Here is a 24,261-nt window from a genome sequence, read left to right on the forward strand (position 1 = left end):
GATTTGAAGTAGCTCAGCTGGAATTCCATCAACTCCACTAGCTTTGTTGGTAGTGATGCTTTCTAAGGCCCACTTGACTTCACATTCAGGATGTCTGGCCCTAGGTGAATGATCACACCATTGTGATTATCTGGGTCATGAAGCTCTTTTTTGTACAGTTCTTCTGTGTATTCTTGCCACCTCTTCTTACTATCTTCTGCTTCTGTTAGGTCCATACCATTTCTGTCCTTTATTGAGCCCATCTTTGCATGAAATGTTCCCTTGATATCTCTAATTGTCTTGAAGAGATGTCTAGTCTTTTCCATTCTGTTGTTTTCCTCTATTTATTTGTATTGATTGCTAAGGAAGACTTTCTTATTTCTCCTTGCTATTCTTTGGAACTCTGCATTCAGATGCTTATATCTTTCCTTTTCTCCTTTGCTTTTTGCTTCTCTTCTTTTCACAGCTATTTGTAAATCCTCCTCAGACAGCCATTTTGCTTTTTTGCATTTCTTTTCCATGGGGATGGTCTTGATCCCTGTCTCCTGTACAATGTCACGAACCTCCATCCATAGTTCAGCCTTAGGTACCTTCTTAAACTTTGAGCCTATGCCATTCAGGATATGTGTGTGAGTATTATCTTTGGTTCATAGGGAGACATCGCAAAGACTATCTGATGCTCACTGGGGAGAAGATGATGTCATTAGACTGAAGGGCCAGTTTATGGAACAGGTTGAAGGTGAATTTGGAGAAGTGTGGGACATTGTAAGTATTAGGGCTCGATTGACAGATGGTGCCAAGGACCTAACCACACAGACCTGCCAGCAGGAAGAGGCCCCACGTGAAAGAGAATGTCTTTGTCCGTCAGGACAGACAAGGGTACCTTGCCTGGGTCAGACCATACAATGAGTCCCTTGGCCACTGACTGGTGCCAGGTCAAAGTAACCACAGTTCACTGAGCATCTGTGTGCCAAGCACTTTCCTACATCAGCATCACTGAAGGACTCAGAACAACAGCAGAGACTATGGCCCTTGTAGTGTGTTGGTCACTCAGTTGTGTCCTACTCTGAGGCCCCATGGACTGTGGCCCACCAGGTTCCCCATCCATGGAATTCTCCAGGCAAGAATACTGGAGTGGGTAGCCATTCCCTTCTCCAGGGGGTCTTTCTCACCCAGAGATCAAACCCCGATCTCCTAAGTGGCAGGCAGATTCTTTACAGTCGGAGCCACCAGGGAAACCGTTACCACACACCAAGGTCCATCCTGAGTCCTTCGTTGTCTCATCTCACCACGCTCTGGGAACATCCCTGTATTGCAGGTCACGAGACAACCCTGGGCTAACTGATGAAGAGACAGGGCTTCTAGAGGTTAAGTCACTTGTCCAAGGTTCCAGATGAGTAGCAGGATCAGAATCACACCTCCAGTCGTCCGGGTCCACACACTTGATGACTCTATTAACATCCACAATGACCCCAAAGTGTAAGTGCTACAGTCCCTAGTTTTCAAAGAGGAAACTGGAACTCAGGAAGTGGATGATTACTCAGGAAGCAGGCCAAATCAGGCTCAAGGATGATTGGATCTGGAGCAGACCTAGGAGGACTTCCACTGAACCCTGTTTTTTAATGGACAGGGAGGCTGCTTCTCAAGAGTAGGAGGGATCTTGCCAAATGACACACAGCCAGAACACAGAAGAGCGGTGAGAAATCCGTCTTCCCTGATTCCAGCCCAGATTCTCCCTAACTCCACACACTTCCTCCATCTCCCATTTTTCTTGCAACTCTTACAGCCCTCACTTTATAAGCCCCTAGAGCATGGAGCTGATGGTCCTCAGATTCTAAAATGTTCTAGGCCAGGAGAAGGCTGTTGAAATAGATCACATGAGAATCCTCAACCATGTGGCACTCATAGACATTAATTTTGTCTCAAGTTTTTGTTATCTTCATTTTACAGGATGTGAAAAGTGAAGTTCAGAAATGGTCATTAACATGCTCAGGGTTACGCAGTTGGTCAAACAGAGCTGAGACAGACAGATCTCTATATTTCTGGTCTGCAGCTCTGTGTATAAGGGGCCATTCATCTGATAACTGCCTCCTGAAGGGGGAGCTTGGCTGCTTCTAAGGGCTGGGGCCACAGGGAGTTAGGGGTCTCCAGCTCAGTACTAGTTATGAGTTGGAAAATTCTATGCTGTGAAGCACTGTTCTGTGCATTGTTGGGTGTTTAGCAGCATCCTGGATAAAACTAGATTCCAGTAACCCCTCCCCAGCCCCAGGTATGACAATCAAAAATCGTCCAGGCATTGCCCAGGGTCCCCTGGGGTCAGAGCGCCCCTGGGGGGGGGGCCTCTGTGCAGGGAGGGAGGGCTTGGAGCACGAGACCCACTTGGGAGGCCTCCTTCATCCTGGTTGAAGTGACTTTTCTCATTTCAGAATGGGCTTGGGCCAAGCGATTCCCAACTGAATTTGCACACTGGGGCCAAAGTGTTTAATGGACTCAGTTAGTTTGGGGTGTTCATTCTTCTTCAGTTCAGTTCAGTCGCTCAGTTGTGTCCAACTCTTTGTGACCCCATGAACCACAGCACGCCAGGCCTCTGTCCATCACCAACTCCCGGAGTCCACCCAAACCCATGTCCATTGAGTTGGTGATGTCATCCAACCATCTCATCCTCTGTCATCCCGTTCTCCTCATGCCCTCAATTTTTCCCAGCATCAAAGTCTTTTCAAATGAGTCAGCTCTTCGCATCAGGTAGCCAAAGTATTGGAGTTTCAGCTTCAGCATCAGTCCTACCAATGAATATTCAGGACTGATTTCCTTTAGGATGGACTGGTTGGATCTCCTTGCAGTCCAAGGGATTCTCAAGAGTCTTTTCCAACACCACAGTTCAAAAGCATCAATTCTTCAGTGCTCAGCTTTCTTTATAGTCCAACTCTCACATCCATACATGACCACTGGAAAAACCATAGCATTGACTAGATAGTCCTTTGTTGACAAAGTAATGTCTCTGCTTTTCAATACGCTGTCTAGGTTGGTTATAACTTTTCTTCCAAGGAGTAAGCATCTTTTAATTTCATGGCTGCAGTCACCATTGGGGGGCTTGTCAAGGGATCCCAGGTTCTGTTGCAACAGGTTTGAGAGACCATACAAAAATCTCTTTATCTATCACCTTAGGCGCTCAGATGCCTCTGTGGTCCTTGGGCTTCCAGGAGCCTGATGACCACGACCTTTAAGACTTACTGACAACAGCCCCTGAGTGTCAAGGCTGCTCAAACTAAACAGTCACATGCAACCCCAGCCCCCAGAGAGAAGTCTTTCCTGAGCTTCCTGGGGGTAGGGGGTGGTGGGTTTTGCAAACTAAAGCTTTTAGGATCAACAAGGGGCAAGCAGATAGAAGACAGGCCCTTGAACCCAGATAAGAAAGGGGAGGAGGTGACAGAAAAGCTAGCAGGGTTATCTGAGGAGTTAATGAATACACCTCCACCTTTCAGAGGAGGGGTTCCAAGAGCAAGATCAAGGCCAGGGTCCACGGAGCAGGAGGTGGGGCTGGGGAGCAGAGGGGGAGACCTTGGGATGTCCTCTGAAAAATCTGGGGGACAGGCTATCCAGGGGGAAAGGGGATGAAAGGGCATCTCCTTTCTCCAGTGAGCTAGCTGGGTTAAAGGGGAGCGTGAAATCTACGAGGCGAGGTCCAGAACTCTGGCTCTGGCTGGAGTTTAAAAGAACAAGGTAAGGAAGAAGAATCTTCTCAAAAAATAAAAAACAAAACACAAAGAAAAGGAAAATAATGTTATTTGTCTCAGAACACAAATGAAAACAAACAAACAAAAAAAGAAGAAAGGAAAATTTCCTGAGACAGAGAAGTGTTTTAGAGAATGTGGCATGGGAGTGGGGGCCCTTCCAAGGGGCCTCGTGCCCGCCTCCTGCAGGGGAGACACATGGGTGAAGACCACTGAGGCTACGGGAGTAGCCTGGGGAGTGCCGGAGAAGGAGAACTGTAACCCTGAAACAGTGCTTCCCACCAGCCTGGTGGCCTCCTGTGTGCTGGGACCCTTTTTTATTTTTCAGTTAAATATTCAGCTATATTTTCATCAAGTTGTTTGTGGCTACATTTTTTGCCTTTAACTATTTTATTACATTTACTTCCTCTACCTCGACTTTATTGAGATATAAATGACTTACAATATTACAGAAGTTTAAAGTGTACAATGATATTTGGAATTCACATATAGACACTTATTGTTGCTCTCCTTCAGTCACTAAGTTGTGTCCGACTCTTTTGAGACCCCATGGACAGGAACCTGCCAGGCTCTTCTGTCCATGGGATTTCCCAGGCAAGAATATTAGAGTGGGTTGCCATTTCCATCTAGGGGATCTTCCCGATCCAGGGATTGAACCTGTGTCTCCTGCTTGGCAGGCAGATTCTTTACCAGTGAGCTGCCTGGGAGGCCCAATGTGTACACACCCCTATATATAAGACACCGAGTTCCCTGGTGGCTCAGCGGTAAAGAATCCGTGTGCCAATGCAGGAGACAAGACACAGGTGGTTCGACCCTGGGTCAGGAAGTTCGTTTGAAGAAGGAAAGGACAACCCGCTCCAGTATCCTTGCCTGGAGAATCCCATGGACAGAGGAGCCTGGTGGGCTACAGTCCCTAGGGTCACAAAGAGTCAGATACAACCAAATCGACTTAACACAGCACGCATATATAAAATAGATCATCAACAAAAACCTACAGTATAGCACAGAGAACTCAGCTCAATATTCTGTAATAACCTACACAGGAAAAGACTCTAGAAAACCATGTCAATCCACCCTCTCCACCGACCGTGCTAGGCAGAACTGCAAAGCCTCAACTGCCTGCCTTCAAATGCTGACCCTGGCAAATCTAAGTCAAACCTGTCTGTGCCTCAGTTTCCTTCTCTGTCAAGGTGGCCCAGCTTCACTCACTGTGTCAGCTCAGGACGGGCTGATGGAGAGCTACTCATGCAGGAAATGGAAATTCTCTCTTCCTCCAGGAGGTTTGCTGAGCTGGACTTGCCCCATAGACTGTCCCATGCTGGCACACACCCTTGCCTACTAATAGGGCAGTCTCACTGACTTTTTAAAGAATATTTATTTATGTTTAATTGATTGGTGATTGCTTTACAACATTGGTTTGATTTCTGTCATATGTCAACATGAATTACCCACAGGTGCTTGCTCCTTGAAAGAAAAACTATGACCGACCTAGATAGCATATTAAAAAGCAGAGACATTGCCAACAAAGGTCTGTCTGGTCAAAGCTATGGTTTTTCCAGTAGTCATGTATGGATGTGAGAGTTGGACTATAAAGAAAGCTGAGTGCGGAAGAACTGATGCTTTTGAACTCTGGTGTTGGAAGAGACTCCTGAGAGTAACTTGGACTGCAAGGAGATCTAACCAGTCAATCCTAAAGGAAATCAGTCCTGAATATTCATTGGAAAGACTGATGCTAAAGCTAAAACTCCAGTCTTTGGCCACCTGATGCAAAGAACTGACTCATTGGAAAAGACCTTGATGTTGGGAAAGATTGAAGGCAGGAGGAGAAGTGGACGGCAAAGGATGAGATGGTTAGATGGCATCACCGACTTGAAGGACATGAGTTTGAGCAAACTCTGGGAGTTGGTGATGGACAGGGAAGCCTGGCATGCTGCAGTCCATGGGGTCACAAAGAATTGGGCACAACTGAGTGACTGAACTGAACTGAACCATAAGTGTACACATGTTCCCTCCCTCTTAAATCCCCCTCCCACCTCCTGCCCATTCCCACCCCTCTAGGTTATTTCAGAGCCCCAGTATGACTTTTGTTGTTTGAACTGGATCCCCAATCCTGTTCCCCATCCCGGAGATTAGGGGTTAGTTTTCCATGGCCACAACCCCCATCCTTAGGTGACCTAGGGGTTTTTCCAAATGTCACCTTATTAATATAACAAAAAACACCTTTCTGGTGCTCATCAGTTAGGAAAATCCAAGGGTTTTAGGATCTCTGTGCCAGAACTGGCATGAAGATGAAATACACATATTTATTTGTATTAATCATAATGTCACAACCTCATTCATCACCCATTATCCACAGTCATAGACCAGCATGTTTTGAAGGTGAGGTCTGGGTCTCCTCCTGTCCCAGGGAGCACAGATATCCAGAAAAGGTTTGCTTTTTCTTATAGAGCTCATGCCCACCCCATGGGCTTGTGGAGAGGATCAGGAGATCTCCTGGAATGGAAATCAATATGTAATCAGTATTCTCCATTTCTAGACTAGCACACATGTGTGAGAAGGCAGACGCATCCTTTTCATCTTCATTTTATGAATGAGGCTCAGATGACCCCATCAGAGGGGGCAGATCTAGCACTTAACCTTAAAGGCTCATGTATTTATGATGAAAATCTAATGGGTTTACTTTCTTTTCCCCTGCCACTGATGGGGAGGTGTCAATGTCCCTTCCACGTTGGCTCTGTCTGAGCCCATGCTTGTGTCTTTCCCTCCCATCCGTCTCAGGGCAGAGCTGAGTCCCTGCCTGGGGGTGCAGAGCAGTCTAGAACCCCCAGCAGCTGTGTTTTAGCTGGTGCTAGGGCAGTGAGCTGGACCCTGCATAGACCGGCAGGTTGGAATTCTTCCTAAGGTCTGAGATGCACTGGGGAACAGACGGCATTAGGGCAGCCCCAGCTGAAGAGGGAGGGACCTGCCTTCAAGCCTGTGCTGGGCAGGTCTTCCAACATGCTGGATCACATTTCCCCATCTATACCTTGGGGACAAGGAGTCCCAGCTGCATCCTTCAAGGACCAATTCTGAGGATCAGACTAGGCGGTGATTACATCTAAAAGCTCTAAAGAATAGGCAACGCTGAGGCGTACGACTATCCTGCTTGGCTTGTGGCACACTTTTGTCCCCCTGTGACAAGGTTGCCCTGACCTTTGGCCCTGTGGAGGTGCCCCTTCCCCTGCCCCCAGGGAGTGGACCTTGTTGGTTCCCATATGCACCAGTGAAATCTGCTCTGGGGTTTTAAGCTAGTTTGAACTGGGTCTCTGTCAACCAGAGTCCAGACTTATGTAATGACGGGCCACTTTTTTTGTGAAATGACTGTATCTTAGGTGAATTCCCTGGACTCTCAGGAACTCCAAGTAGCCTGTACTCTCCCAGAACATCAGTGTTGGGAAGCATGCCACATTGCTTGCTCAAAGCTGTGAGCTCTTTAACCTTTGGTGGGAAGAATTCCAGCAGATCCTGGAGCTCTTTTCCTTGCAGAGGCCTCCTATGCAAGTGCCGTGGGCCCCAGCACCCCTCATGGTTTGAGGAGGAATTTAGCGCAACATTCAGAAAACTAAGATCATGGCATCCGGTCCCATCCCTTCATGGCAAATAGATGGGGAAACAGTGGAAACAGTGGCAGACTTTATTTTTCTGGGCTCCAAAATCACTGCAGACGGTGATTGCAGCCATGAAATTAAAAGACGCTTACTCCTTGGAAGGAAAGTTATGACCAACCCAGAGAGCATATTGAAATGCAGAGACATTACTTTGCCAACAAAGGTCCGTCTAGTCAAGGCTACGGTTTTTCCAGTGGTCATGTATGGATGTGAGAGTTGGACTATGAAGAAGGCTGAGCGCTGAAGAATTGATGCTTTTGAACTGTGGTGTTGGAGAAGACTCTTGAGAGTCCCTTGGACTAAAAGGATATCCACCCAGTCCATCCTAAAGGAGATCAGTCCTGGGTGTTCATTGAAAGGACTGATGCTGAAGCTGAAACTCCAATCCTTTGGCCACCTGATGCGAAGAGCTGACTCATTGGAAAAGACCCTGATGCTGGGAAAGATTGAGGGCAGGAGAAGGGGATGACAGAGGATGAGATGGTTGAATGGCATCACCAACGCAATGGACATGAGTTTTAGCAAACTCCAAGAGATAGTGAAGGACAGGGAAGCCTGGTGTGCTGCAGTCCATGGGGTTGCAGAGTCAGGCAGGACTGAGTGACTGAACAGGTCCTGTGTAGTCCATCTGGTATGATGTGGTGGGGTTTGGAGGAATAGGGAGAGCCTCTAAAGCTGACTTTGCCACTTGCCATGACCTTGAAAGAGATGACGAGCCTCTCTGAGCCTCAGTTTCTTCATCTGCACACAGGGCCGCACAGAAGAGCAGAGCAACTCCACTCTCAGCATCACAGGACTGCCGTGAGGATTCAGCAGGAAAGTGTGTGCACGGCTCCTCCCAGGGAGCCAGGCTTAGCGAAGGAGCTCAGAGTCAGCAAACCTTGTCCCTTACACCAGCGCCCTCCTCTGTTGTCCTTTAAAAAGCTGTTTTAGTACTCTGATGTGAACCTCACAGCACCTCAAAATATGATTTGAGGAGGATATTGAGAGAGGTTTGATGACTGCTAAAATCACACAGTCGGGAAGTGGCAGAGTCTGGACTTGATCCAAGTTCTTTAGACCCTCAGGTTTGGCCTCATTCTGGGTGCTGGGTGATAGTCATGTCATTAATTGAATTTGTGGAAGTTGGAAGTCTCTAGGCAGAGAAAACTCAAGAGATGTGAGGCTTATTTGGGAAATGGTCTCATCTTCATCCATTATGTTCAGTTCTGTGAAACTGCACAGATGTGGCCCTTTTGACTTGCATGGTATACATTTGATGTGACTCAAGCCTGTTCTTTAGTTGTGCGCTCATCCCATTGAGAAGCTAGATGGTGATCACTGGATGTGTGTAGGATGGGGCCGTACTTCTCCGGGACAAGTGTATTCCCATGAGAGTCTGGGGAGCTGGCTCCTTCACGCTGGGGTCCAGCCAGGCCTTCTGACTGCAGCAGCCCTCTTGCAGGGCCTTGAGGGGTGGGAAGGAGCCATGTGGCCCTCAGTGAAAGGGTCTGCTCCTGAGACATCCTTTAACTGTGGCCTGGGAGCTGTGGTTTCCAGCCAGAGACCACAGGAAGGGCTCCGGGGCAGGAACACAGGAGCAAGACTGGTGGAAATACGGCCCCTGACACAGCTTAGCTAAGGGAGGGCAGGGGCAGGGGGACTGGGGGTCGATGATCTGCTCTATTTCCCCTCCTGTGACTTCGGAATCATTGTCAGGACTTTCCAGAGCCATCCAGGGCAACTTGGCCAGGTGATTAGGGATTACAAGAGGGCATAGGGTAAGTGGTCTTGCGGGGGGATGGCTGACGTCCTGGGGGAGTTTGAACAAGTGATATAGACTGGGACCTTCTCTTCACCGGGGAGATGAGACCTGCCTCTAGGAATGGCATGTTTGAGGGTCCTGGCGCAGAGATGGAGTGACAAGGACAGAAATATGTGTTCCCAGTCCAGCCTCATGGGAAAGGGCCCCTGCAAACACCAACCAGAGCCTTTGGCAGGAGAGACCTGTGAGCGGTCAGTGTCCAAGCCTGGCTCAGGTGACGATGTGGGACAAGGAGAGGACCCGATTCCTATCTCTGCTGCTGGAGACGCTGCAGCCCAGTGTCCCCGTGTGAGCTGAAGGCTCTGGAAGCAGTGGCAGCCTGCAGCTGAGGAGCTCTAAGTGGGGGCCACAGTGAGACCAGTGGGGATGGGGCTGAGCAGGAGGACCCAGTGGACGCTGGATGGAGGTGGGGGCCATGGGCTGGATTCCGAGCCTGTGGGGTTTCCCCCTGGGGACCCCAGAGGAGACCGGAAAGCCTGGAGCTTTTCCGTAGTGACTGGGGGAGAGGCAGGAAGCTGTGGGATTCAGCCGACCTTTCAGCCTGGCCGAGCACGGGGTTGGGCAGCGTAAATGCTAAGGCATCTTAATGCAGTGGACACATGAAGGAGGGCCATGGCCCAGATTCCACACACATCCTGGGGATGCAAAGAAAGACTCAGATGCAAGAGGACGAAGGGTTGACACGCCACACGCAAGCTCGGGCTAGGTCAGTCATCCTTTAATGCCATGGAGGGAGTGGGGGGACCTGGCCTGGGAGGGGAAGGCTGAACTCCGAGAGGCAGTTAGGCTTGGGTGGGATTCACCACCTTTCCCACGAAGAGGGGAGATTTGGTGTTTCTGTCGTAGAGGATGCAGAGGAAGGGTCTGTTGAACTCGACGTCTGGGGGAAGGGACATGGGGATGGCTTCCAGAAACGTGGACCCGACAGCTTCTGTCCCTTTCTCATCGATGGTCAGTGCAGCCTTGTGGAGAGCCTGGAAGGCGGGAGAGCAACGAGGTCACATGGGACTGGAGACAGGCCCCCACCCAGGCCTGGGAGCCAGGCAGGGAGGAGCGCCTCGCCCAGGGTGGGGCACCCTCTGGCCTCTCTCCTCGCCTCCTGTCTTTCCCCATCGCTGTCTACCTGGCCCTGCAGGGGACACACGAGGGATGCTCGCAAGGCCTCTGTCTGATCCACAAGGGTACCCCAGCCTCTTCCTCCCCAGCCTTCCTGGGAAACAACCCATCACCTCAGGGGAGAGATTTTCCTGCCTTCTGTTTCCTTGGCTCCCCTCTTTTTTGTGGAACCAGATACTAAGCTCCTTGGGGAGCAGGACTTTGAGGGGTGCTTTCATGTGCCTTGTCCCCACCCAAGTACTCCGTTCACAAACACTGAACCGCAGTTGTTTTCTTGGGCACCTGTAATTCCCCTGAATAAACGGCATCTTTGGTTGAAATCACTGACTCGGTGATTCGCCAGTAGTTCCCGGAGTCTCAGATGCAGGGGCCAAAAGGTCTTGGCAATCCCCGAGCCTAAGTCTCTCTCTGTAAGTAGGGGGTTATAGGGGCCCAAAAAAGGGAAGTCCCTGGACAAGGATGAGACGGAGAGTAAGTGCCACAACTTCCAAGCACGTGAGGCCACCTCCTCCCCTCTGTCAGCTGACCACACTGCCGTCGTTGTGGAGCGATGGCATTCCTCAGGGGCCTTGGTCTGCTGGCGTGCCTGCATCCCTCTGCCCCTTCCTCAGCCTCGCCCCAGAGCTGTGGCCCCGCATGCATTCTGACCTACAGACGTCAGGGACACACTCACCTTGGACACCTTCAGAGGCTGTTCCTTGGTGATCCCTGAGAGGTCAGCCCTATCGCTGAAGACCTCGGTGATGCCCACATCGCCCAGGACACTTTTTAGATCGTACGTTTCAGAAATGGACAGTTTGGGCAAATGTAAATTGGCAGAACTGTAGTGAAAAAAAAAAAAGTCACAGAGTTGAAAGAGCTTCCTTTTCCGGTTGTTCTTTCCAGTTGGTGCCCTCTCCCCCTGCTCTCACACTTTGGTTTATTCCACTTTTAGTTCCTCTATGCCCAGGGTCAGAGGATATTAGAATCAGGGCCATCCTCTTGTCCTGCAGAGCCTCTCAAGGGCCACCTCCTCTGAGAAGGCCTCCTGGAGATCTGGGGTGTCTTCTGGAAGGACTGTACTCACTACTTCCCTGTAGGGTTTCATCACACCCGCTAGACTGGGACTCCCCCAGGGCCAGGATCCCAGGGGACTGTGGGGTGTGGTGGTAGGTCCTGAGTGACGTCTGTAGAGGGCGTGAGGAGTACTTTTCTGTATTTTCATCTTTGTTTTATGTTATACATGATAAAATTGCTCATCCGGGCCTGGGCATATCTACAAACACAGAGACAGGTACTGATATGGAGTGCATGATGGGGACCTGGTCGAACCACACTCATCTAATGACAGAGGAATCAGAACCAGCCTCAAACAGGTGCTGGAGTTTCCTGCTCTGGGCGTTGGCTTTTTCAGCATTATCTTGGATAATGCTCCAAGCATTATCCTCCCCTCCCCCGCCCCCATCCTGCCGTGGACTTTTTAGCCTGTAATCCACACTCTATCCTGTAATCTACATTCAACTGCCACCTTTGCCAAAAAGTCCATCCTCTTCTTTCTGGGTTTGCCAACAACATGAATTTGACATTGCTTTCCCTGTGCACCAGGAACGGGCAGTTTCCAGGCTGGGGAGGACGTCCTCAAGGACAGGACTTTCACTCCTTACCCCTGGGCACCAGCCCTCCCATGGAGTCTGCCTGGTACCACGTGCATGCATTCTGGCCTCTGTTGGAAGCAGACACACAGCGGTCATGGCCGTGGTCGGTGGGTCTATCCCCCCACCCTCTGACTGAACCAGATGTGGCAGCTCCCGGGTCGGTCTGTCTGGGAGATCACCTTGCATATTTCTTTTCCAGGAACTTGGCGAGGAGTTCGTTGTTGAGCTTGTCCTCCAGCTGCTGCAGTTTCCCCAGGTCGGGCAGGATGAAGCAGGCGGTGACGTTGCCCACGTAGTCCAACAGCAGCACCCAGCTGGCGAGCTTGTCGCAGTAGTGGAGGTCAAACATGCCCAGGCGGTTCATCATGGGCACCTTCACAGTGGTTTGCTCGTCCACATGGAAGTCCCTCTCTGTGGTGTGCTTCATCTCGAAGGGCTTCTCCCATTTTCCTGGAGAGAAGAGATAGCGGACATCAGCCAAGGGTGGGAGAAGGTTTAGTAACAGTGGGGAAATAAAGGAGCCCTGAGCCTCCTGGTGAGGTACTTCTCTCTGAGCCTCAGGTTTGCGTGTGTGCTTGTGTCCGACGCTTTGCGACCCCATGGACTGTAGCTCACCAGGCTCCTCTGTCCATGGGATTTCCCAGGCAAGAATACTAGAGGGGTTTGCCATTTCCTACTTCAAGGGAGCTTCCTGACCCAGGAATCAAACCCGCATCTCCTGTGCTTCTGCATTGGCAGGTGGATTCTTTACCCCTGAGCCACCTGGGAAGCCCCAAACCTCAGTTTTACCATCTGTAAAATGGGTCTAAAGTGAACCAGCAGTCTACAGAAAAGACTTTGGGGGAGAATAATGCAAGGCTGGTATAGGATCCAGAATTTCAATTTCGTGGAGTCTCATGTGGTAGAGGAAGAATTTAAATCTTGGTCTTCCTGACTCCAAAGGTGTCACTACTTTCTCTGCACTGCAGTTGTCAGAAGTGTGGTTCGGGATTTGTTTTTCTGACTCTATTTTGGGAGGCACTGCATATCATACACCTCTCCAAGGTAGGAATTTGCAATGCATGTTAGGACATTTAGGGCTCTGAAAAGTCCTGCAGAGATGAAGGTACTTTGTTTAATCCATAATTCCCTAACCCTATTTGATTACAGGAAGTTTTAGTGGTCATGTGTGGAAAATTGAATAACACATGCAGAGATGAACGGCTATATCCCATTCTGTGCTGCCAGGAAAGTTAAGAACTGAGTGTTTGAGAATATTTTGGGGGTATTTCTGTGTGAAAAAGCTCAGACTGGTTACGCAACCTTACCTTTAAAGGAAATGTAATTCACCAGAGCAAAAACTGTGTTTGGGTCAAGAACCTTTACCAACTCCACAATTTTTCCATGGCTTCCCTTCTCTACATAATCGTTGATCTTCTTCTTGGCCTCCTCAGCATCCCTGAAGTTGATGGAGAAGGCTTCGGAGTGATACAGGTTCTTGACATCCTCCAAAAACGTATCCACTAGCTTTGCACTCTCATTGATGAACAGACCATTGCCAGTGGTCAGTTGCAGCTGGTGGTTTGGCTGGTTCAGGGTGTGGAGAAGATGCTGAAAGCCTTTGTGGATCTCAGCCTCTGCGAGCTCAGTGAGGTTGAAACCCAGGCCCTTCAGGATCTCAGTGTGAGTGTTGCCCTTGGCTCCCAGGGAGAGCATCGCAAAGGCTGAAGCGATGCTCACGGGGGAGAAGAAGATGTTGCTGGTGTTGGACTGATGAGCCAAATGGTGGTATATGCTGAAGGCAAAGTTGGCCAGGTTGGGGGCAATCTTGTGGCACGCTGCTTCCTGGTGGGATGTATCATCTGTCTCTTGGACAGCGTGTCCTTGGAGAACTCCAGCCAGGGAGATGGGGGCCAGGCAGCACAGGGCTGCCAGCAGCAGAAGGCCCCGCGTGATGGAGAGTGCCATTATCCTGCAAGAGAGAAGGGTACCATGCCTGGATCAGACCATACAGTGAGTCCCTTGGCCACTGACTGATGCCAGGTCAAAGCAACCAGTTTATCGAGGATCTATATGACTAACATTCTTCTATGTCAGCGTCACTGAAAGACTCAGAACAATGGCAGGGACTTGATGGTGCTTATTGCATGCCAAATTCCATCCTAAGCTCTTTACTGTCTTATCTCACCATGCTCTGGTAACAGGCCTCTGACCTAGGTCATGCGACACCCCTGGGCTTACAGATGAGACCAGGCTCCTAGAGGTTAAGTCACTTGTCCAAGGTTTCAGGACAGACAAGTAGCAGAATCAGAATCACACTCCCAGGTCATCTGGGTCTGGAGTCCACGCTCTCGATGGCCCCACTAATATCCATAATGACCCCAAGGTGTAAGTGCCGCTGCCCTTATTTTGGGAAGAGGAAACTGAGGGACAGGAAGTGGACAATGACCCAGGAGGTGGGCGGAATTGGACTCAGGGATGATTGGATCAGGAACAGCCCTAGGAGGACTTCCACTGAAATCTGTTACCTAATGGACAGAGAGGTGACAGCCCAGAGTGGGAGGGATCTTGCTTCAGTGACACACAGAAGAGCTGTAAGGAAACCCAGCTGGGGCGGGGGGCGGTACCCCAACACACAGTGAACCTCAGCCCCTAGTGGATGTTCCTGAGCTGGAGGGCTGCCCTCACAGTGAGTCTGTGGCCTCAGTCACAGGACTGTGCTGACGGTCAGCTTTGCCACCCACCCTGCTTGCCTCTGTCCCAGCTCTGCTCAACATACTTGTGGGTGCTGAAGGTCCTGGCTCCTCCAGCCAAGTGGAATTTGTCTCTGTGTGGGTGGGGGGCGGGGGGGGGGGTGGGTAAGAGTTTGAAAAGCATCTTTTCGTTTTCAGACAGACCTGGCTTCTAATCTAGGTCTCTGTCACCACCAGCTATGTGACCTTGGATGAGTTGCTTAGTCTCTCTGGTCCTCACTTTGTCACAGGTAGAAAGTCAGATTTGGGGGATCTTTGAAAGTAAGATCTTCACTAAGTCTAGACTCCACACCTTACGTTGAAAGCACCTAAGAGAGAAGATGGCCTTGAAGGAGAGCCTGGTAGATGGGCAAGCAGAAGCCCTCAGAAGATGACGAGAGGAAGATGAGCTCCATGGCTGGTCGGAGGAGACAGCAGAGAATGGCAAGGCCTGTGGGTGGCCCAGCAAGGTCAGGCTCCATCTAGTGATCATTAAAGTCAGCGTCTCCTGCAGCAACACAGGACCAGCTCTGCCCCACAGAGCTCCCTCCACTCCACACAGACCCCTGCCTTGGGCCACCACGCCGAGGTCTCCTAAGTACCACCTGCTCTCTTCCCAGATAAGGAAACTGAGTTCCAAGCAGAGGAGAGGGTGTGCCTGCAGCCACAGAGCTGGCTATTGGTATTAGTCACATAACTAAAACATCATTTTAATAAAATACAAAGACAAAGGAGCTCTTGAACTTGGCATATGGAAAAAGTTGGAAACAAGGAATGCTGGGTTTTACTTACCCCCTTGGACTTAAAGTTTCTTTCCAATAAACAACAAGATGAAGTCCAAAACTGGTTTCTTTCCATTACCTTTTTTTTTTTTTTCTGGACTTCAGGCCTCTAAATAACCCAAATAGAGACCACAGATTATGTAAGACCTGTTTATATTTTTCGTAAACTAGCCAGTGGTTTTAGAGCTGAAGATGATGCTGAGATTAATTCTGTATATTTCCATCGCCCTTGCACTTCTCGCTACCTCCCCACCGGATTTTGGTGTGGTCCTTCACGGTTGATGGAAATTCCCCATCTTGGTGAGGCTCAGAGATGATGAGGGATTTGAACTCTGCACGGTGGGGACACTACATATGCCAACTGGCCTCAGAGCCAGAGGCTGTGGCTTCTCGTGCACACAGGGCCACCTCTGTCCACTTGGCCTTAGGTAAGCATTTACTTGTTTTGGGGCCTCACTCTGCCCAGCTGTATAGACTGAGGTTAAGGGGGACCTAAATGAGGTCCCTGTGTACCAATGCTGGAATTTTAATTAGAGGGGTATCTGGGTTTGGTGGAACAAGATGGACTGAAACTTCCCATGGGGTTACAGGGTGAGGTGCCCTCCTGCCAAGAGGGATGTTGACCTTAAGAAGGTAACAAGGCTGGCATGCGGCTGAGGGGAAGAGGGGCTACAGCTGGGGTGAGCACCTCCCTGCCCCCACCCCATCCTTCTGCCTGGGGGTTACATCACCTCCTTTGGCTTCCTCGTCTTATAGTAAATGGTCTGAGGCCAGGAAGGGGTCAGAGCCTTGCCAAGGCCATGCAGTGAATCAGGGATAAAGCTGGCTGGAGCAGGGCTTGGTTTCCCCACCTCTCGAACTATAGACGGGACAGTGTGTCTCCAGGTCAATTCAGTGAGTGTCAGAATTAGGTCCTGAACACTGTGACATCAGTCTTGAGACTCTGTTGGCTTCCTTTTGCCTCCCAGTCTGTTCCTTAGAACTTCGGGGGCCCAAGACCTCTCTCTCCTCTCCCTTTTATCCAAGGAAGTCCCTTCCCCCTAATCCCCAAATCCTAGTGCTGGGGAGCTGACCAGAGATGAGAGAGGAAACGGCGAAGTGCCCAGAGGTACAGGGACCAAACTTCAAATCAGCAGAATGAAGATGTCACAATGACACTTCCGGAGTCTGGGGTAGGTCGGGGACAATGAATCAGCTGTCCCTTTGCCTAATCTCATGCCATTTCTTTCCCCCAGGACATAAAACGGTGATCAAGAGCGACCCAGTGGGGTCTAGGAAAGTGACTGTGACCTAAGGTAAAGCCCAGGGTGACTCAGCCCTGCCACTTACAGGTAAGTGGCCTTGGGCAAGTGATTGTACTTCTTCGAGCCTCGCCTTCCTGTAAGTGGAGAAAAGAATCTCTTGCAAGGCAGATGTGAAGAATGGATAAGGTGATGAGTGGGTGGGCATCTAGCAGGTGTGGAAGCCCTACCTGTGCACAGGGAGGGTTCAAGCTAGAGAGCTGGCAGATTTCTTCCAGGCCAGTTAGCCACACTGCTCAGGACCAGAGAGGGGAACCCTGCTCTGCACAGAATGGCCTCTGAGTTTAGAAAATGTTCAGTTCAATTCTCCAGGTCTTTATTCATTGACTATTAGCTGCCAGACCCTATTCTTAGCAAATGTCAGCGTGAGCATCCTCCTCCTCTTTTCACTTCGTGAATAGCAGGCATCCATGCACTGTCTCATCTTCCCTCAGAGCTTACCCTGAGAGGTGGGAGTTATTATTAGCCCCATTTTATAGATGGAGACAGCAAGGAGATCGAACGAGTCCATCCTAAAGGAAATCAGTCCTAAGTATTCATTGGAAGGACTGATGCTGAAGCTGAAGTTCCAATACTTTGGTCACCTGGTGCGGAGAACTGACTCACTGGGAAAGACCCTGATGCTGAAAGATTGAGGCTAGGAGGAGACAAGGGTGACAGAGGAGGAAATGGTTGGATGGCATCACCAACTCAATGGACATGAGTTTGAGCAAAGTCCAGGAGATGGTGAAAGACAGGGAAGCCTGGGGTGCTGCAGCCTACGGAATCCCAAAGAGTGGGACATGCCTGAGCCACTGAACAACAATATAGATGGAGAAATCAGGGGCTGTGGAAATTAAATAAATTACTGAAAATCACAGAACTGAACTGGCGGCTTACAGAACTAATTTTTTGTGTGTGCAGCATGTGGGATCTTAGTTCCCTGACCAGGAATCAAACCTGTGCTTCCTGCAGTGGAAGTGGGGAGTCTTAATCACTGAACCACCAGGGAAGTCTCTACAAGACCGAATTTAATCCTGGGTGTTTTGATTCCTGAATTTGGCATTTAGCCCTTCTCTGTATACAAAGCTGAAGGTAGAGGCCTCAGAACAGAAAACCTCAGAGGTGGCCTGGCTGAACAAAGAGAGGCAGCGTCACTTTGTGGCTAAGATTAGAGGCTATGAGGCCAGGACGCCCACGCTCAATTTGCTATCAGTTCTGTGACCTTGGACTAGTTACTCAACCTCTCTGAACCTCAGTTTCCCAGTGATGATATGGGTGTACTTCCCCTAAAAGACAATTATGCAAAAGAAATAGGTGCAAAGTGCCAAGAAATTCCTGGCACACTGTCAGTTCTCAGGAGGCATCAGTTGTTGTTGACACTGTGGCTCTTTCAGGATCCTCTAAAAGAGTCTGGTCGCCTTGGCCTGGGTCATTTTTGTACTCCATCTCCAAACACCAGTGATGGAAAAATCATATCCTTCCTAAAGTCCAGAGATCAAAGCTAGTGGGAGTGGGGTAGGGGCAGGAGGGCCAAGGTTATCTATGCTTTGCCCAAAAGGGCAGAGAGGATGAGCAACTGTCTAAGGTCACCCAGCATCAGAGGTGACTCAAAGCCAGACCAGGCTTCCCATTCCCCAGCTGGTGCCTGAGACCTGAAGGGATGATTGTGCAGTGGGCATGAGGGCAGAAGCAGGGATTCTGGAGGGGATTCAGCCTACGCTTGAATCCTAGATGGTGTAACTGGGAGCAAGGGAAGAACCTCCCTGTCCCAGAAGTCTTCATCTGTAAAATGGGAACGCCACAGTAACTACCTCAGAGGATTGCCATGAGGCTTAAATAGAGGCTGCCTGTGCAGAGTTGGGGCTCAGGAATACAGCTCAAAGCCCACCCCCCAGGATAGTGCCCTCCTCAGCTCCCCATCTTCCGTGGCACACAAGGATGGCCAGGGGCCCGCTGTGCACAGGGGGGCCCACTTCTGTAACTCCAGGCTGAGACCTGGTGTGGTTCTGTTCTGGGCACTGCTGCAGAGAATCGAGGCATGATGAACAGCTGAAACTCAGAGCTTCTGGTCCGACCTGGCTTCCCTACCAGGTTGCTCTGTGAACCTGGGCTACTCACTGTCCCTCCCTGAGCCTTATCATTCTCATCTGTAGAAGCAAGAAAAGATACACACCCGAGCAAATGCAGAGGCGGCGAGACCTACAGAAGACCACCAACGGGAAAGATACAGGAGCTGTGCCAGCAGAAACATACATACTCCCTCCTAGGTCGCTGGATGCCAAAGCCAGCCCCCACCCCCTCACTTCCACTTCCGTTCGCAGAGGGCCACTTTAGTCACCGGGAGGAATTGGGGAAGCCCTGGACAGGCTTGGGGAGCAGGAAAGGACCCCTAGGGCTGCTGTTACTATGACAACAGGTGGCCCGGCTCCAGCCTGCTCCATCCTCCTTGCATCCCCAAGGCTTGCCCGGGGAGTGCAGGGTCCTGGAGGCCTCTGGCCAGTGGAAGGCATACTTACGATTCACTGTCCTAGGTCAGGGCTGGTGACTGAGGCCGAGGAGACAGAGCCCTGTCCTTCCCCGTATTTAAGCACTGGACCCAGAGGGGCGAAGGGGGAGGCTGCTGGTAAACATTAACCAAGGTCAGCCCAGTTATCAGAGGAACAAATAAGGACTAAGTCCATCAGCTGGACACTGAACTGCCTGCTCACGTCGCCCATCAGTGCTCCTTCTGGGCGGCACGCAGCCCTGTGCACCATATCCCTGAGAGAGTCTTTGTGCCCAGCTCATAAACCGCAGCATCCTGCGTCCAAGCTGGGGTGGCACTGATGCCGACATTCTGGGGGACGGCATGCCTTTTGCTGGCCTTCAATCCACTGGGGAGCTCTCAGTTGCTGCTTAATCGGTAGCAAGGGCTACCATTTATGGAGCCACCTCGAAAGGCCCACTGCTGGGACTTCCCTGGTAGTCCAGTGGTTAAGAATCTGCCTGCCAGTGCAGGGGACGTGGGTTCGATCCCTGGTCAGGGGAGATTCCATATGCTGTGGGGCAACTAACCCCATACAGCAACTGCTGGAGCCTGTGCCCTAGAGCCTGTGCCCTAGAGACTGTGACCCATAACCAGAGAAGCCACTGCAATGGGAAGGCCGTGCACAGCAACTAGAGTAGCCCCCTTGCCAGAACTAGAGGAAGCAGCAACAAAGATCCAGCGCAGCCCAAAAACAAATAAACAAACAAAAAGGCCCACTGCTGAAGATGCAAGGGGTAGAGCTCAGCTGGCAGATAGAGAAACTGGTCATCTACCTAAAGTCACCAAGCAGACACAAAACCTCTCTCGCCTTCCCTGGAAAGAAAATGGGTCCTGACTGCAGTTGACACAGCTACCTAAGGCTGATACGGGTGGCGTGGGCACAGGCCTAGGGTCAGAGAGTAAATCTACAAAGAGTTGTGTGGCCTCAGGCAAGCTGGTCCATCTCTCTGAAACATGGGGTAGTTTCATTTGCATCCTAAGGCCTTGGAGGTCCCACTTCCAGCTCATTGTTAGGGATATGGAAATCACTTGCGTAAAGCACCGGGCATACACTAGGCTCTTGATTTTGATCTGCACAGCTCTCTGCTCACACCTGCTCACCAAGCTTCTCCAGGTAGGAGGAGGTGCAATTCCTGGCCAGCCTCAGGCCTGTTTCTGTTTCCGCTGGACCTGGCTTCCGGCCAGCTAACTCAATCCACAGGCTGCCTGAATTTTCCTGGGACCTGTGGCCCCATCCAGGAGCTACGGCAGGCTTTTGGGGGCACTGGTGGTGGCCAGGGTGGTAGTGTGGGATTGAGGCCAGTAGGGCCCTACTGGGGCGGTGCACAGTGTGATGCCAGCCGCCTTGGGCTTTTCAGTGGGTTAGAGTCCATTTAGAAGCCTAAGGCAGTTGGCATCGCGCTGTGTGCACCGCCCTACACTCCCTTGGCACACCATGTACACTCTGTATTTGTTGAGTCAGTGGACAAATGTGTCTTTGTCCACCCCTCATCCCCTGGCCCCAGCTATGGGACTGTGCCTGGTGAATAGCCTGTAGGTTCCTCTAGCACACAGGTTTAGACCAGGGAACCCAGCATCCCCACTCACTGGCTGTGACATCTCAGGGGAGTCATTTAAGCGCTTCATGCCTCAGTTTCCCCATCTGTAAAATAGGGATGTGACAGTTCGTACCTCGCTGGGCTGCTGCGAGGATTAAATGCAGCAGTCTCAGAGCTCAGAGCCCAGCATCGGGGGCACATGCTGAGCCCTGTGCCCGTGGATCTCCCTGGTGTGATTCTAGGTGGGTGGTCTAAGGATGAGGGGAGCGTTCCAGGAGCTTCCCTCCAGGCTTCCCTTACTGAGTCCTCTCAGTGTCCCTGTGAGGGGAGTGTGTACCACCCCCGACATAGGAGCAGAAACGAGCTCAGGGAGGGAGGTACTCTCCGCTCCCATCTCTCCGGACTCTCCGATTCTACAAGCTGGCTTCAGAACACTGACTCTTCCCCTGAGCTGGCTGAAGGGGTTTCTTACCCAGGGCTCTGCACCCACCCATAGCTTGAAGACCCAGGGTGTGATGAAACAAGGTCTGCCCTCCATACCTCCTGGACATTTGTTCCCCTCCCCGTGCCTCAGTTTCCCCATCTGTGAAATGGCCTCCCCCCACGCCTGGCTGCCCCTCTCAGCTCTCACACTGAGTGGGCGTCGGCAAGTGTCCAGGCTGTTGCCACACTTAGTGCTTCTCAGCCTGGTGGTCTGGGGCAGGTGGGAAGGTGCCCCCCCATCCCCCTTACCTTCAATGCCAGGTTCTTGTGGCAGAAGGAACTCCTCCTCCCCTGGGGCTCCTGGAGGCCGTGTATGCCCTGAGCGCGGTGCCCAGGCTCTGCCAGCGCAGGAGGAAGGAGCTTCTGGGTGGTTCAGGCAGCAGGTCTGGGAGGGGTGGGGACCCTGGGCAGGAAGCTGCCTTGCACAAAGCTGCCAGGAGCCAGGCAGATGCCAGAAAGCCCGTCCCAGCCCAGGCGGTAGTCCTGTGTGTCACCTGTTGCCCTGCTGTGTCTGGCTGTGTGACCCAGGATGAATCACCCAGTGCCTTTGAGCTTCTGTAAGCGGGCTGGTTGCACCTGGCAGAGCAGATTAAAGGGGATGACAGGTGTCTCCTTTGGGCCCAGAGCCGGGCATCAACGTCTTGGCAGGTTTCCAGGGCCACCTATGGAGGGAGGCGGCCTGAGCCACCTCTGAAATGCACACAGGGAGCCCCGCAGAGACTGAGATGGGCTGTGTTTAGGGGGGAGGGTGTGTCACAGACACTGGCTGCAGGAAGAAGGGATGTAAGACATCGGGGGGACTGGGGCACTTGGAGGAGGATTGAAGAAAGGGCGTGAGGCAGGGCCTGGAAGAAAGTGAGGGGCTCTGGGTTGGGACCTGTTCCTTTTGAGTCCAGGGCTCCATGCTCAGCCCTGCCTCGTCTCCCCATCCTCCCACTGCCCACTTCTCTAGTATTTCACACTGCAGAGAGCTCCTCTGGACGGGCATCCTGGGAATGAGGGGTGGGATGATCCGGGAAAATGGGCAAGCACAGAATGCCTGGGGTGGATCCACCCAGTGGCCATTCTCCAATCACAGATCAGAAGCCAAACTGGAGAAAGTCCACTAGGTTACTTCTGGAACTGTTGATTGTTGTATCCAGACTGATTCTCTGGGAATGAGTGTATCCTAGAAAGATGCTGTGGGATGGCTGCGAATCGGCAGTCTCTGGGGAGACCCTGTCCCCACCATAATCCTGCCTAGATATGGGAGAGGGATGGAAAGAAAGATGACATTGAAATGTGCAGTCTGCAGCAGGAAGGGAGTGAGGGGAGGAGTATAGATCAAGTAGATGAAGGACCAGAGGCCCTGCTTGGTCCAGAGTGATGGAGCACTTCAGGGATGCTACATCTGTTGGCAGTTTCCCAGAGAGTGTGGGACCTAGCCTACACTGACTGCCCCAGGCACACACACAGACACATCAATGTACCCCCGATACTCACTATGGGAGCCCCCTTCCAGTTACCGGCTCCCTTCTTCAGGGGGCACTGTGGCTCAGTGGCTCAGGCATGGGCTCGGGGGCTGAGCACCTGGATTTAAGCCTTTACTCCACCACTCTCTGATGAGATCTTAGCTAATTAACCTCTCTGCACCCCCATTTCCTCTTCTGTGAGTTGGGGAATAAGAATGACCACTGCTACCAGAACTGTGAAGAGCCAGTGTAATGATAACACACAAGACCGAGGGCAGTCTCAGGCAGAGATGGGCCCTAAGTCAATGCCAAACACATTTTATCTTTGATATTCTGAGCCTGGAAAACCTTTCAGATGAATCCCAGGATCTGAGCAGGAGAAAGATTTGGAGGGAGGGGCTAGCGCGTTTGCCCAGGGACACCTCTTCAGATTCAAGCTTCTGCCTAAAGGCCACCAATCCCCTTCCTGGGGGCTGGGCTCATTTTGCTTCCTTAGGTCAGAGGGCCATGGGCAATTACGTCTTTCTGAGCACCTGTGAGGGGCAGAGGGCCAAGTTGGGTGAGGGGTGGTTGGAGCCAGGGAACCTGGACTTAGAGGAGGAGCTCATTTCAGCTCTCTGAGCCTCAGTTCCCTCCTCTGTTAAATGGGCATACTTAGAATCTCTCTTGTTCATATGATTGTCATGAGGCTTAAATGTAGGGAAGCTGTTGGGATGTTTGACAGGCCTGCTCTATTAGCAAGCCTGGTGCCACGTCCGTCTTCTCATAGCTCATTTACATTAGCAGGGTTAGTTGTGTGGTCCAGGTTTTTGATTCCAGGAGATGGACCGAGTTTGCATCATCAGGATGAGTTCACTTCATCCTGGCATCTCGCAACTCTACCAGCTTGCAACACCCTTGGGGACCTTCTTTCCTTCTGTGCCCAATGTCCATGGCTACTTTCTGTGTGTGTGGTTCAATTCTTGCTTTTTCTGAAACTATCTGACCTATTCACAGCTTTTAATTTGAGTCTCCACCCTTACCTGGAGAAAAAGAGGGCAACTCTTTGCATTGCAAGTGACAATCAGTTCAGTTCAGTTCAGTCACTCAGTCGTGTCCGACTCTCTGCGACCCCATGAATCACAGCACACCAGGCCTCCCTGTCCATCACCAACTCCCGGAGTTCACTCAGACTCACATCCATCGAGTCAGTGATGCCATCCGGCCATCTCATCCTCTGTCGTCCCCTTCTCCTCCTGCCCCCAATCCCTCCCAGAATCAGAGTCTTTTCCAATGAGTCAACTCTTTGCATGAGGTGGCCAAGGTACTGGAGTTTCAGCTTTAGCATCATTCCTTCCAAAGAAATCCCAGGGCTGATCTCCTTCAGAATGGACTGGTTGGATCTGCTTTCAGTCCAAGGGACTCTCAAGAGTCTTCTCCAACACCACAGTTCAAAAGCATCAATTCTTCGGCGCTCAGCCTTCTTCACAGTCCAACTCTTACATCCATACATGACTACAGGAAAAACCACAGCCTTGTCTAGACAGACCTTTGTTGGCAAAGTAATGTCTCTGCTTTTCAATATGCTATCTAGGT

General features: G+C 51.1%; 1 protein-coding gene across 2 annotated transcripts; it reads right to left on the minus strand.

Moving 5' to 3' along the window:
• Nucleotides 1-9,858: 9,858 nt before the first annotated feature.
• SERPINA1 (serpin family A member 1) lies at nt 9,859-21,575 on the minus strand. Of its 2 annotated transcripts, none has more exons than XM_005222107.3 (5): nt 21,485-21,575; nt 13,219-13,862; nt 12,091-12,361; nt 10,951-11,098; nt 9,859-10,135 (listed from the first exon to the last, which is right to left on the minus strand). In XM_005222107.3, exons 2-5 carry the CDS (start codon nt 13,856-13,858, stop codon nt 9,944-9,946), a joined length of 1,251 nt encoding a protein of 416 aa, XP_005222164.1. In that variant the 5' UTR covers nt 13,859-13,862; nt 21,485-21,575; the 3' UTR covers nt 9,859-9,943.
• Nucleotides 21,576-24,261: the final 2,686 nt, after the last annotated feature.

The sequence above is a fragment of the Bos taurus genome, chromosome 21, assembly GCF_002263795.3.
Source record: "Bos taurus isolate L1 Dominette 01449 registration number 42190680 breed Hereford chromosome 21, ARS-UCD2.0, whole genome shotgun sequence".
Classification (NCBI taxonomy): Eukaryota; Metazoa; Chordata; class Mammalia; order Artiodactyla; family Bovidae; genus Bos; species Bos taurus.